The 14513-nt window shown below is 43.6% G+C and overlaps 1 protein-coding gene across 1 annotated transcript in view; it reads right to left on the bottom strand.

Annotated features, from left to right (window-relative positions):
- RTN4RL2 (reticulon 4 receptor like 2) overlaps positions 1-14513 on the bottom strand; it is a 699852-nt gene that overhangs the window by 435767 nt on the left and 249572 nt on the right. Inside the window, exon 2 of the mRNA XM_077493194.1 lies at positions 2669-3165. Coding sequence (XP_077349320.1) covers positions 2669-3165 — 497 coding nt within the window. The remainder of the gene's footprint in view (positions 1-2668; positions 3166-14513) is intronic.

Genomic DNA, 14513 nt, shown 5'->3' with positions numbered 1-14513 from the left:
CTGACCTGCTCTCCTCCATTGGAAAGTGCCTCCTCATTTTCAGCACAGATCAGGAACTAAACCCGCCTCCACAGCACAGAGTGAGTGGCCAGTACAGGATGATTGCTATGAGCTGCAGCCAATCACCATATGAAAAGCAGCTAGGAGGTCCAATCAAGGAAGGTTTTAACACACCGGGAGAAAAGCGGCCTCAGCCTGCGGGTTTCTGCTTACATATGTGGGATAGCGGGACGGCCTTCACTTTGCAGGACAATCCTGCCCATTCAGGGACATTGGGAGGTTTTTGGGAAGCTGTGAAAGAGAGAGTGCTGACAGAGGTACGGCATTGGTATATGAAACCAGGGACACTGTTATAAGGTCAGAAGGACAAAGGCAGAAAGCCACAGCAGCGGGGCTGTTAAAAAGAGCCAGGAGGCTGAGTTGTACTTTTTTTTTGTCATAATGGTGGAAACCCCTGGCACAAAAATGAGCCAGAAGATAAACATAAAAATACATATTTTAATCATTTGTATAGGACAGATGGACAAACTAAGAAAAAATTTGCTGTTATGTTCCACTTTTGAACTACATTTTGTGACTGCTTTAATTTTTCTGTGTCTATTTCCTGCCTCCTGAAACATGGTTGAATAATATCAGTGACTCTCATACTTCCTGTTGTGTCTCTGACAAAAAACAAAAAAAAATAACCATTCCCTGCTCATCCCAAAACTAAAAAAGCAAAAATAGGCATTGTATACAGTTTAAGGGATATGGAGACTATATTTTGTGCCATGTCAGTGTAGACACAGATGCTAGTGACTCAATATGACATTTCAGCTGGAAATTAGTACAAAGAAGGATTCATGGCAATTAGGTGATGCATATTTTAAAAATATGTCTAGAAAATGTCACAGTAAATACATTCGGCTTGATATAGCTGAGGAGCTGAGCATAGCCAGATTTTACGAAAGTGCCAGGTACTGTGTTTCCATATTAGCTGTTCTTGTTGTCTCTACTCTTCTGCAGCTCCACATTTAAATCAATATCTTGCATTATAATTAGATTAAGTTTGAACAAGACAAAAATGTCAATACTAAAAAGGGCAGCACTTTATTTTTTCATAAATAATAGCATACATACAGTACCTGTAATCTGTGATTTTAGACAGTCGTTAATTCTTGCACTCACTTTCATACCAAATATAAATACAATGTTGAATATTTCAAAAAAGCATCTGGTAGCTGTGCAAAAATCCCATCAGCGGACACATTGGTTGGTGCTCTGGTGGGGGGAGGGGCTCCCATCTGGAGGAGCAATAGAGATGAGCGGAATGGAAGCATCACACAGTCAGATGCTTCATTCAGTCTTCATGCTGCTCTGGAGCCTGGAGAAGATGAAGGGAGGAGGTGGGTGGAGCCAACATTCATACTAGGCTCCAAGAATGAAGAAGGCTCCGCTCTGAATGCTGGGGCCTCGCTCTCCTTCTCAGCTAAGATATGACGTCACTGGTTGCTATACATCAGGCAGCTATACATCAGGCAGCAAGCAATAGCAACCAGTGCGGCGTGCAGTAGAGAGCCAGGTGCCACCACAAGAGGGTCTCTCTTGTTGCCGCTGCTGATTCTGCACCGTTGCCCCCTGGGTCCATCCCTGCTATATACACAAAGCATATGTGTATAATATATGTTTATATATATCTTTATATATATACAGTATATATACTGTATATATATAAAGTATTGGGATACCTGGCTTTACGCGCACATGAACTTTAATAGCATCCCATCCTTAGTTCATAGGGTTCAATATTAAGTTGGCCCACCTCTTCAGGGAGGCTGTCCACAAGGTTTAGGAGTGTGTCTATGGGAATGTTTGACGATTCTTCCAGAAGCGCATTTGTTAAATCAGGCACTGATGTTGGACGAGAAGGCCTGGCTCGCAGTCTCTGCTCTAATTCATCCCAAAGGTGTTCTATTGGGTTGAGGTCAGGACTCAGGCAAGTCAAGATCCTCCATCTTAAACTCGCACATCCATGTCTTTATAGACCTTGCTTTATGCACTGGTGCGCAGTCATGTTGGAACAGGAAGGGGCCATCCCCAAACTGTTCCCACAAAGTTGAGAGCATGAAATTGTACAACATGTCTTGGTATGCTGATGCCTTAAGAGCTTCCTAGAACTAAGGGTCCAAGCCCAACCCCTGAAAAACAACCCCACGGCATAATACCCCTCCACCAAATGATTTGGACCAGTGCCCAATACGTTTGACAATATACAGTATATATTATACACACATACAATATATATTGGATTGTTTTACTGACACTATATATGAAATATAATAAGTGCTTAGTGGAAATGTATTATTTGATTTATTTAAACCATGATTTATTTACCATTGGATCCAAATTTCTAAATTTAAATCATTACACTTAAAAAAAAATTCAACATTACACAATGACACAAAGATTGTTAAAAAGATTGTATCGTTTTTATAAACAGTTCCTTTAAGTATAGTTGATTTCATGTAAGCAGCTCATGGTTCAATATTGAAGTAAAGGATTATAGCCATCTTCTGTGAGTGAGGAGTCCAACCATTTTTTTTTTTTTTGTTTTTTTAGAAAATTCTTCAGGTCAGTTGAAATACACATATTTTAGAGGTCATACATGGTATTTAAAAGTTTTACTCACCGGCAATCCTGTCAAGCGGTTGTGTTGAAGGTAGAGGTAGCGCAGAGAATGGAGGCCTCTGAACAGGTCAGCTGGCAGCCTGTGGATATTACATTGATACAGGTGCAGGGAGAGCAATGAATTCAAACCACTGAAAGTATCTGGCTGTAGAGGTGGCAAATTTGGGTTCTTTCCAAGATCCAATTCTTCTAGATGCTCCAGACCCTGGAATGTCCCAGGACGCAGTACAGAGATACGATTTGAGAATAGCCAAAGTACAGATGTAAGAGGAGAAAAAAGTCCAGGACCTAATTCTGAGATCTGGTTGTTCTGCAGGAAGACTCGACGGGCCTGGTTCGGGAGAGGCGACGGGACTCGAGACAGGTTGTGCGACTGGCAGCTAGCTGTTGGAGGTGATGGGTAGCAAGTGCAAAGGGAGGGGCAAGGGGAGAGAGAGAAAGGATAAGAGTTTGAGAGGGGAAGGAGGGGAAATAAACTTAGGAGGTGCAGGAGGAAGCCTTGGGTGGAGACCAGAAGCCAGAGGGAAAGAATCATCCAGATTGGAATGACAAGACAGATGGAATTGGGGGGAAAAAAAACAAGAAGAGAACAATAAAATGTATTAGTTTTACTATCAAAATATGACTCAGTATATTAAGAAAACATTTTCAATTTAAGTTTTTCTGCATTAAAATTTCTTGAATTTCAGGAATAATTATGCAATTATTATATATTTGGGAAATGTACCAGATACTGACCATAGGCACAACAAATATCTAAGTTTCAATTTGTAAGTTAAAGGAGTTGTGAACGCAGAAGGCTTTTTTTATCTTAATGCATTCTATGCATTAAGATAAAAAAACTTTTGCGTGTAGCAGCCACCCCAGCACCCCTTAATTACTTACGTGAGACCCATCTCTCTCCAGCGATGTCCACGAATGTCTAAGCCCACGTACACACGGTCGGAGATTTTGGCAACCAAATCCGTCGGATTTTGCCCATCGGATTTAGTCCGATGGATTGTGTCTGAAACTGTTGCATACACACGGTCGGGCCAAGTTGGCGAAAAATCCGATCTTTCAGAACGTGATGACGCAATTTCGTTACGATGGAACTACATTCAGGCTAGTAGCCAATAGCTTTGATGTAGGAATTTGATCTGAGCATGCGTGGCACTTGGTCCGATGAAAATGCTCTACACATGATCGGATTAGGTACATCCGGCCCAGTTGGTCGGGAAATATTTCCAACATGTTGGAAAATTGGGTCGGACGGAGATTCGGACGGAATCAGTCCGATGCATACCACACACAGTCGGATTATCTGACGACACGGTCCGATAAGACTCATTCCGACAGATTCTCCGACCGTGTGTACAAGGGCTAAGCCATCCAGGACACTCCTCCTCCATTGGCTCCCATGGCGGTCAATCAAAATCAGTCAGCCAATCAGGGGAGAGAGGAGTGGGATGGACACACAGAGCTATGACTCGACTCAGGTGCCCCCATAGGAAGTTGCTGACTGTGGGGGTACTCGAGAGGGTGCCAGGAGCACAGAAGAGGGACCCGAGAAGAGGAGGATCGGGGCCGCTCTCTGCAAAACCATCTGCACAGAGCAGGCAAGTATACAAAAAATTGTTTGTTTTTTTTGTTTTGTTTTTTAAAGTAGAAAAAACAATGCTTTACAGGATGACTCTAACTTACATGCAGATGTAAATGAACTGTTTGATTGGGAAGCTATGTGGCAAAAGGGGTTTAATGCTGATAAGTGTTATATACTTGGGGACAAAAACATTAAAGCAATACATTCTAGGGTGAGTACAACCAGGGGGTTCAATAATCGAGAAGCATAAGGGTGTTTTGGTGGATAATAGATTTATTAATAGCATGCATCGCCAAGCTGTAGTTTGTAAACAAGCAAAATATGTTATTGTAGTAAAAGAGGTAGCAATATTTTGTTGATCCAGAGTATATCCAATTGTCTAAGGCAGTGGCAGCTGATGCTCACTATTTTGGGGGAGACGGCACAACCAACCCTCCCCCCATGGGAGACAAACGGCAGGTCAACCCCCCCCACACAGGAGACATAGACAGTGGAAATCACCCCCCCCCCCCGGGGGAGACACAGACAGTGGCAATCACCCACCCTCCCCTGCGAGAGACAAGGACAGTGGCGGTCACCTGAGAGGCTGCCTTACCTTATGAAGGGGAGAAGGAAGAGCCGGGGACTCTCTGGCAAGCACACAGGAGACATTAAACATTCTCCTCCCTGACCAATAGGGGCTTCCTGATTGGCCCAAGAGTAGAATGAGGAAGAATAGCAAATATTAATTCGCTAGTGTCACACAACTGGGAGGGATCAGGGCGCAGTGCTCTGTGCTCCAAGCCCACCCTGTTTTGAAGCCTATTAGAGCCTCTGGCTCTAATCACGTGCTTCAAAAAAACACGCCATTGGAATCCATGCGTCCAGCGCCCCGTATGTAAATCAGGGATGGGGGAGCAGCACCCTTATGGAGCGGCTGCCCATGGCCTAAGGGCTCCTTCACACAGTTGTCCTGGGTAAGGTGGTTGAGCGTTGATTTTACTGTCCCCTTAACTACTTGCCGGTTGTATAACTTAAATATATGGTGGCAAGGTGGCACTGCTGCCCCGGATCACGTACCTAGTACGTGATCCAACACTTATGGGTAGGGGGCACTCATGCACGCTGCCGGCGGCCCACTCCCACTTTGATTATACACAGTGGGAGCTGATCGCCGGCACCCGCCAATCATCCAGCACAGAAGCAGAATGGTGGTAAACAAGGCAGGTCGCCATTCTATCAGTAGGGAAGGCATGGATCTTGTGTTCCTGCAAAGCAGGGACAAGGATTCATGCCTTCCCCTAATAAAAGGACCTCCCGCAGTACACTAAAACACTGGCTAAGCACACAATTAAACCTTTGATCACCCCTGATGTTTAACCCCTCCCTAGGCAGTGTCATTAGTACATGATATATTATAAATTATAGTTTCTGTCCTCTCAGGCTTTAATTAGGCCTGAGAGGATGGAAACTATCATATACTGTATTCCAACAATCACATAACTGTAGGGGGTACAAGATGGAGCCCACAAGAAAACAAAACCGGTGTCTTTCCCTGCAGTGACCCCTAGTGGCAGAAATGTATACTTCTCTTCTTTGAGAACTGCATTGAGAAGTACAGTGTTTATTCCAGGATTTGCTTGTCTTCAGTGGAGAAAACTTATAACAATAATTTAGGACTTTACATGTTATATAGTTTGAAAACCATGTCATAGATATATTACTTTTTATTGTAAAAGAACATATTGCACACGTCTTCTTTTTCCAATTTTTCCAGAAAAACAAACTAAGCTTTGAAAAAACAAACAAAAAAAAACGAAAAATTGTATCATACTTACCGTAATTTTCCTTTCCTGGTGCCTATCCATGGCAGCATACTGGTGATAGAGCTCCACCTTGACTCCTCCCTCAGAACTAGTGAAAAGCCTAAATTAAAGGCATAGTCCCTACCCCAACATTCTCTTTAATATAGAATACTGAGGGTGGGAGCATATGCTGCCATGGATAGGTACCAGGAAAGGAAAATTACAGTAAGTATGAGACAATTTTCCATTTTTCTGGTGCCTCCATGGCAGCATACTGGTGATAAATAACTTGCTGACAGGGGTGGGATAATGCTTTAACAATAAATGTTTAATTAGAAAGGGAAATTGCCACCTGAACTGCCCTCCTTCCAAACTCAACAGTCGTGAGAACTCTTGGGTCAATATGGTAATGTCTGAGGAAAGTATTGTGAGAAGACCAGGTGGCGGCCCTACACAACGTCTCCAATGAAACATTAGCCTTTGCTGCCCAGGAATTTGAGACTGCCCTTGTAGAATGAGCATTCACTTGGGATGGAGGCTCCATATTAATCACCCTGTAAGCATTCTGGATTAATTTTACAACCCAAGATGCCAGAGTTCTGATGGAAGCTTCTTTGCCCTTGAATTTACCGAATGGTTCAATGAAAAGTCTTTCAGAGTTCCTGAAGGGTCTGGTGGCCTCTAGGTAGGCGCTGAGCACTCTGGATATGTCCAGCTCATGACAAGAATCCAAATCTGCTTCAGTGAATACTGGTAGTGCCCAAGGTTCCAAAAGGTGGCTTGGAGTAGCAACCTTGGGTGTGAACCCCCGAAGGGGGCAAAGCTCCACTCTATCAGGGAAAAAAAAGAGATGTGGTCATTACCTATCCCTAAAGAGTGAAGTTCAGAAATCCTTTTGCCAGATGTAATGGCTAGCAGAAAAGGCGTTTTTAGTGTCAGGTTCCATGTTGCTACTTGTTCCACTGGAGCAAAGGGATGGACGGATAGGACTTCCAGGACCTAGGACAGATCGCATTTAGGAAAAGACCATCTGACAAGTGGGCAAATCTTTAATACTCCCCGAAGGAAAGTGATTACTAAAGGCTCCTCCACCCATCTTTTATTTGTTGCGGCAGAGATTGCTGCTACCTGCACTTTGAGGGAGCTTAGACCAGTCCACAGATCGAGTCCTGTCTGGAGAAAACCCAGAACATTTGATGTAGAAGGAAGGATTGGATCAAACTCATTTGTGGTAGCAAATGACAAGAACTTGACCCATATTCCTGAATATATGGCATTGGTTTCCAGCTTTCTGGCTTTTAAGAGGGTTGTTATGACCCCTGGGGAACATCCTAGGGACTCGAACTTTCGCCTCTCAACCTCCAGATTTGAAGATTCAACTTCTGGGGGTTTGGATGAACTAGACTGCCCTGCACCAGAAGTTGAGGGGGAAGGAGGGATCCTGATTGGAGAGCTCATGCTGAGGCGCATGGCTAGAGGGAACCAGGGTCTCTTCGTCCAATATGGAAGTACTGCCAGTACCTGGACTGTCTCTCTGAGAAGCCCCAAGAGGGGTTTGAATATTAATGGCCGGGGAGGAAAGGCATAGACGCTGTGGTGAACCTCCAGGGGCATGAAAGGGTATCCACTTCCTCGGCTTGCGTATGCGGGAGGCCAAAGTATCCTGGTGCCTCCATGGCAGAATTCTGGGGATAAATAACTAGCTGACACGGGTGGGATAATGCTTAAAAATAAACGTTTAATTAGAAAGTATCCTTTGGCCTTTGATTTGAGATGCCAATGAAGTCAATGCCAGGAATGCTGCACTCATCTCCAGGATGTTGGATACCACTCCCTGGGTGGAACAGGACCATCTTCCCTGTATCCTGGTTTCCCCACAATGGGCTCCCCAGCCTTGTCTGCTTGCGTCAGATGCAATTGTGATCCAGGGGAAGGAATCCAGATGATGAGGTCTGGAGAGGTTTTCTGGAAAGGTCCACCAGTGAAGACCCTTGCTCATTACTCCCGTCAGCAGGATCGTCTTCAAGAGTCATTGTTTCTTCCACTGCGCCAAGCACCCTGTCTGGAAATGCCTCAAGTGCCAATGAGCCCAAGGAATCATCGGTATTCAGGCAGACATTGTGCCAATGATGTTCAAACATTGAGAAGCTGTCAGACACGGGCTCCCGTGACCTTGACCATTCTCTGGATGGTGATCCTAATTTTCAGAGAAGGTAATGATACTGCCCCTCCTGGGTGTCGAACATTGCCCCCAGATAGATCATCTGCTGTGTAGGTGCAAGTTGACTTTTATCGTAGTTTATCAGCCAAACTAACTCCTTTAGAGACTGGAGAAGAATGTCTCTGTGATATACCAACTGATCTGGGTTGTTTGCTAGGAGGAGGATGACGTCTAAGTAGTGATATATTCTCAAATATTTCTCCCGCAGAGGAACTAGAGTGGATATTAGAATCTTGGTGAATACCCTGGAGGAGGTGCAGAGAACGAAGGGCAGAGCTTGAAAATGCAGGTGGGTCCACCCTACTGCAAATCTTAGATATTTTTGAAAGGCAGCTAGAATTGGAACGTGTAGATACGCATCTTGCAGATTTACTGAGATCATCCAATCTGATGGCTGAACTGCCTGTGTAATTGTCTGCAGAGACTCCATCTTGAAGCTTTCGGGGTGTATGTACCCGTTGAGCCTTTTTAGATCTATCACAGGCCTCCACCCACCTGTCCTCTTTGGGACAAGAAACAGGGTGGCGTAGAAGCTCACAAAGCGCTCTGCCAAGGGAACTGGCACAGCCACTTTCTGAAGCTGGAGTGATGTTACGAAGTGTTTTAGGGCTTGAGCCTTCAGCGGAGAGGATTGAATCTCTGTTCTTTTGAAGGAATTCTGAGGTGGGGATGAGAGAAACTCATGGCAATGATTGGCCCAGAGTGGAAAAAATAACTTTTTAGCCTGGCTCCCACTGGGAGTGTCTGGGCCAACCTGGTGTCAAAAAGACTGCTTCTGCTCCTGTGGAGCCGGAAGGGTCTTTGTCTTTCTGTTCAAGACGGATGCCTGAGCACCTTTCCAGGGTCTTCTGTTGTCTCTGGGTTGTCTTGATTGTCTAAAATCCTTAGGATTTGACTGGTGGCATCTAGAAGAGCCCCCTATAAATCTTAGCATCCTTCTGTCCTGGGGAAGCATACCGGACTTTCCTCCTGACAACCTGGAGATAGCTTTATCCATCTTGTCTCCAAATAATGCCTTACCATCGAAAGGTATTTTTGCACCAATTTTGTCCAGGGTTTCAGCCACAAAGCCCTCTTAGCCATTACTGAGTGCAGCATGGACCTTGCTGAGCACCTATTCATGTCCATGCTACCCCAATGAAGTCTGCTGATAACCCGATTTCTTCCAAGGCTTTAATTATATCCTCCTTGGGAACATCCTGGCGCAAAGCCTTCTCGATATTATCAGTCCAAGCTCTGATGGCATTAGACAGAGAGGTGAGGGTGATCGCTGGCTTACATGCTGCTCCTGCGGCTAAGTAGCTCCTCTTGAGGTCCAGGTCTATTCGTCTGTCAAGGGGATCCTTGAAGGAAGCAGAATCCTCCATTGGTAGAGTTATATTTTTTGCGAGTCGCACCACAGACGCATCTACCACTGGCATGGAGCTTAGCGACTGCGTTCCTGACTCTGGTAAGGGATATAACTTATTGAAACGGCCCAATGAAAGTTTTTTTATCAGTCATTGACCACTCATTTTGAATGACTTGACTAATTTCACCCATCAACGGGAAGAAAACCTGCTTCCTTTTGAGGAACGGGAAGTAGCTTTTAGATTCCTGGAGAGGTTCTTCTGTGCCCTCCCAGGCTATCGCAGATCTGACTGCCTGGATAAATGGTTTCACCAAGGAATGACTGAAGCCAGAAGGAGCTGACTCTTCTGAAGAGTCCCCTGAAAAGTTCTCAGGTGGAGAATTTGTAGCCGGTCGGCCTGACAGAGGCAGAGGAGTACTGACTGCAGAAGGACCAGGAAGATTAGGTTCTGTATCCTGAACTTGTAAAGAATTCCTAAGTAAAAGAATAATTTGAAAACCAGGTTGTCTCCTCTAGGAAAAGGACTTTTAAATGGGCGGGGGGCCAAAAAGGTGTACAAAATATAATAAAACATATAATTTTTAATTATGACAGTTAAAATAACAGCACATACAGTATTGACATGGACATTACAATACAAATTTCATATATTTACAGAAGGTAAAAGACAGACAAAATGAACATTGCTTGTTCCTGCTTTACTGTATTTCACCTAAACCCCACTGTATTACAGCACATTACAGTGGACAAAGGGAAAAACCCAACGCATTTCGAGATCTTAAATAAATTCTCTTCATCAGGGGTATGTATAATTCACATGAAACAGTAATCAGAAACTGGATATCTGGGATTGAAACAAAATCAAATTGAAATTAGTATATCAACATATCAATCATCCGATGACAGTCAGTATAGACTATTGTCCATAAAAAAGAAAAGAAGAAAAGAAACACTAACCAATATAATGTCCAGGTTGTATGTCCCGGACATAAGAAGTATAAATGATACAAACAAGGAAGGGGGAGGCCCTCTCTCTGGTCTCCAGACGGCAAGGTGAGCCAATGGGATCAACAACCGCAACTTCGCACAGCGCACAAAACAGAAACTCCACAAGGGACGTCAGTAGGTATAACCCAAAAAGGATGCGGGGTCAGTAGAAAAAAAAAAAGAAAGAAAGGGAAGGGGGGCAACCCACTAATATCAATGAGTGTAAAAAAATCAATATTCATATTAACTGATATGAAAAATATATATATTTTATTATTGTTATACAAATTATCTGCAGGGAAGGCGACAAGCAGCCATTACCCTACAGGGTGAATATTATAATTAAAAATAGCATCCAGGGTAAGACCAGCAAATGCTGAACCCACTGCATAGAGACACGTGCAGAGCCAGGCAGTTAAATAGACATATCAAAAATATGAAATTATAACGAAACATAAAAACATGAAAAGCTACTCCAATATGCAGATTTTCACAGACCTCTCACAGTATACTATGCAAAAGCGCAAATCATTAATTGCTGTGACCAAGGCACTGCGTAATAATAATATTTCATACGGATGGGGTTATCCAACAGAACTCACAATCACCTATGAGGGCAAATCATCAGTGATTACAAATCTAGAATAAGACCTCTCCTTACTACGCTCTTGGGACATCCTCCCTGAACCCACCCTCGATGAGACCTCCGCCGTTTCCAAGGTGAACACGCCAGTAGAATGGCAGGTTGTATCACACAAAAAGAAAGCTAGCAAATCCAACACCAAGTCGCCTTGAATGTAACTAAAGTACATGGCCTAAATCATCCGGCCAAGAGGGCATCAACATGGAAAGAAGCCCTTAAACTTCACTCAGACATTTTGTGTCTGCAGGAATCACACTGGTTATCCTCAGCTACCCCTCCCTTCTATCATAAGAAATTCCCTCACATATTACACACCTCATCTCCCAAAAAACAAAAAGGTGTGGTGATAGCCATCAGGGACTCTGTGGCCTTCTTACAGGAGTCCCACGCAGACCCTGAGGGTCGCTATCTGATAATCGGACAGTTCAACAATCATCTTTATACGTTAATAATAAATCTCTACGCACCTAACAAACACCAGCTCCGTTTCATGAAAAAACTTCTCCACAAGATTAACTCACTCAAAAAAGGTGCGGTTATAATGTGCGGTGAATTCAATCTTACAATGGTCTACAAAATGGACACCACCTCCAAAGCACAGTGCCCTCCACCATCACTTCAACACCTGCTACATGCTGAAGAGTTGTTTGATGTCTGGAGGTGGCAAAATTCCAACGAAAGGGACATTACCTTCCACTCTTCCAGACACAATTCTTACTCTCGTATAGATTTAATTTTGGTTGATAGATATCTGCTGCAAAAAGTCTCCTCCTCTGTCATACACGATATAACATGGTCGGATCACGCCCCAGTTTCTGTTATGGTAGAGGAGGGACACTCATCTGCTCCAGCCTACATTTGGCGAGCTAACCCATATTTGTTTCAACAACCTACACAAGTTGCTCTTATTAATAAGCATCTAACCGAATACTTTGCTCTCCATACCCATTCGCCAACCAATCCTTCAACTATGTGGTGTGCCCACAAGTTATATATTACAGGCATTCTTTTGCAGATATGCTCACGGGTAAAGAGGCAGAGGACACAAAAATTAGATGCCCTAATTTCACAAATCCGACTCTTAGAGTCCCAAAACAACGGCGAACAGATTAATTGAGTTGCGTTCGGATCTTAGACTTCTGCTCCTAGAACAATATGACAAGCATATTCTACATCTCAAACTAAATCATTACTCATCTGGCAATCGGGCTGATAAATTCCTAGCTCAAAGACTAAAATACCGCAAAATGCACTCAAAGATTCCCTTTTTAATCCGTTCCTCAGACAACAGCAAAATACACAACCCAAAAGAAATAGCCGACACTTTTGCTGACTACTATTCTCTTTATAATCTAAAAGATGACCTTTGCGCTCCTCAACCTTCAGATGAGGCAATTCACAATTTTCTAGCAGAGCTTTCACTCCCCTCCCTTTCCCAAACACAACTTGAAATGTTGAATTCAACTATCACTGAGTCTGAGATCCGAAGAGCAATTTTTAACACTTCCTAGTGGCAAGTCCCCAGGCCCAGATGGTTTGCCAAATGGATATTATAAAACCTTCCATGAAACTCTTTTATCCCCATTGAAGGAATTATACTCTGAAGAGATGTCCTCTGCCTCGTTCCCTGCAGAAATGCTAAATGCGTATGTTGTTACTATACCGAAACCAGGTAAAGATCCCAACACTCCAGCTAACTTCAGGCCTATCTCTCTATTAAATACAGATGTTAAATTGTATGCAAAAATTTTATACTACAGACTCCTATCAGTATTGCCGACCCTGATTGGGCCTGACCAAGCGAGTTTTACTAGGGCAGGCAAGCAGCAGATGCCACAAGAAGAGTCATAAATATCATCCAACACCCTGGATCCTGTCGGGTGCCTTCTCTGCTACTTTCTTTGGATGCGGAGAAGGCATTCGACAGGGTCCACTGGGGTTACATGACTCATACACTAAGGAAATTTGGATTCTCTGGCCCCATCCTATCTGCTATTTCAGCTTTGTACTCTTCCCCTTGCGCACAGGTCTACACCACCAACATGCTATCCCGCCCCTTCTCCATCACTAATGGCACTAGACAGGGAAGTCCCCTTTCCCCCTCAATATTTAACCTTCTTATAGAACCACTGACCGAAAAAAGTAGATCCCACCTGGGAACCCCAGGTTTCTCCCTATTAAGCAAATCCCACAACATCAACCTCTTTGCAGACAATAATATCCTCCTTCTTACCTCACTCCATACTTCATTACACCAAGCACATAAAATTCTCTTCAAATTTAGCCAAATATCCTACTATAAAGTAAACTTCACAAAGTCCCTAATACTGGGCTTAAATCTCCCTACTTCTCTTCAACTCCAACTACAGAAAGACTTTCCGGTACACCTGGAGTACAACTAGTATTCCTTATTTAGGTCTACAAATCACTGCTGACCCTGACAAACTTGCAGAAGTCAACTATAACCCCTTAATTGCTAAGCTCACTAAAAAAACAAAGCGGTTAGTCAAAATAGAACTAACATGGTCACGTCGCCTAGCATCCTTCAAAATGTTCCTTCTTCCCCAAATGTTATATGTATTTCAAACTGTTCCCATCCCACTTAAAAGCTCCCATCTCAAATCGTTGAATCTCCTGCTTAAACAATATATTTGGGGAACCAAAAGGCCAAGGTGTTCCAAAACCTTACTAGTTAAGCATAGATCAGTAGGCAGAATGGGACTAATAGCTATAAGAGACTACTACTGGGCAGCTCTACTTACTCAACTCAGACATTGGTTCTCACCTCCTTCAGACATTCCTTGGTGCGAAATAGAACAGGTACTTAGCCCAACCCAGAATCTATGACATCTTTTACTACTATATGTCTGGAAACCATACTCTTTACACCCTTTTCCATTAACTATACAAGCTTCCTTGCTATTATGGAGAGACCTCCATAAACTTACAACACCATCCTCCGTGAACACAACCGCATTAGAAATCTTCAAATACATAAATCCACACTCCAGTTACTGAAAATGGCTAGATCACGGTGTCTCTCAGATCTCCGACCTATATACAAACAATACACTTAAAACGTTCAAAACATTATCACCTGAGACCAGGTGACAGATGCACTCTGTAGGAGTCGGAAGTGCACCGCTAGGTAGTGGACCTTAGGACTGACTGCTATGGATTGTACCCAAGTAGTAGGGATGAGCTTCGTGTTCGACTCGAACATCGGCTGTTCGCCTGTTCGGCAAATTCCGAACGTTGTGGGCCGTTCATGCCAAATT

This window comes from Lithobates pipiens, unplaced genomic scaffold (assembly GCF_037356315.1).
Source record: "Lithobates pipiens isolate NorthernLeopardFrog02 unplaced genomic scaffold, aLitPip1_a1.2 Scaffold_19, whole genome shotgun sequence".
NCBI lineage: Eukaryota > Metazoa > Chordata > Amphibia > Anura > Ranidae > Lithobates > Lithobates pipiens.
This window is presented reverse-complemented; position numbering and strand designations above follow the sequence as displayed.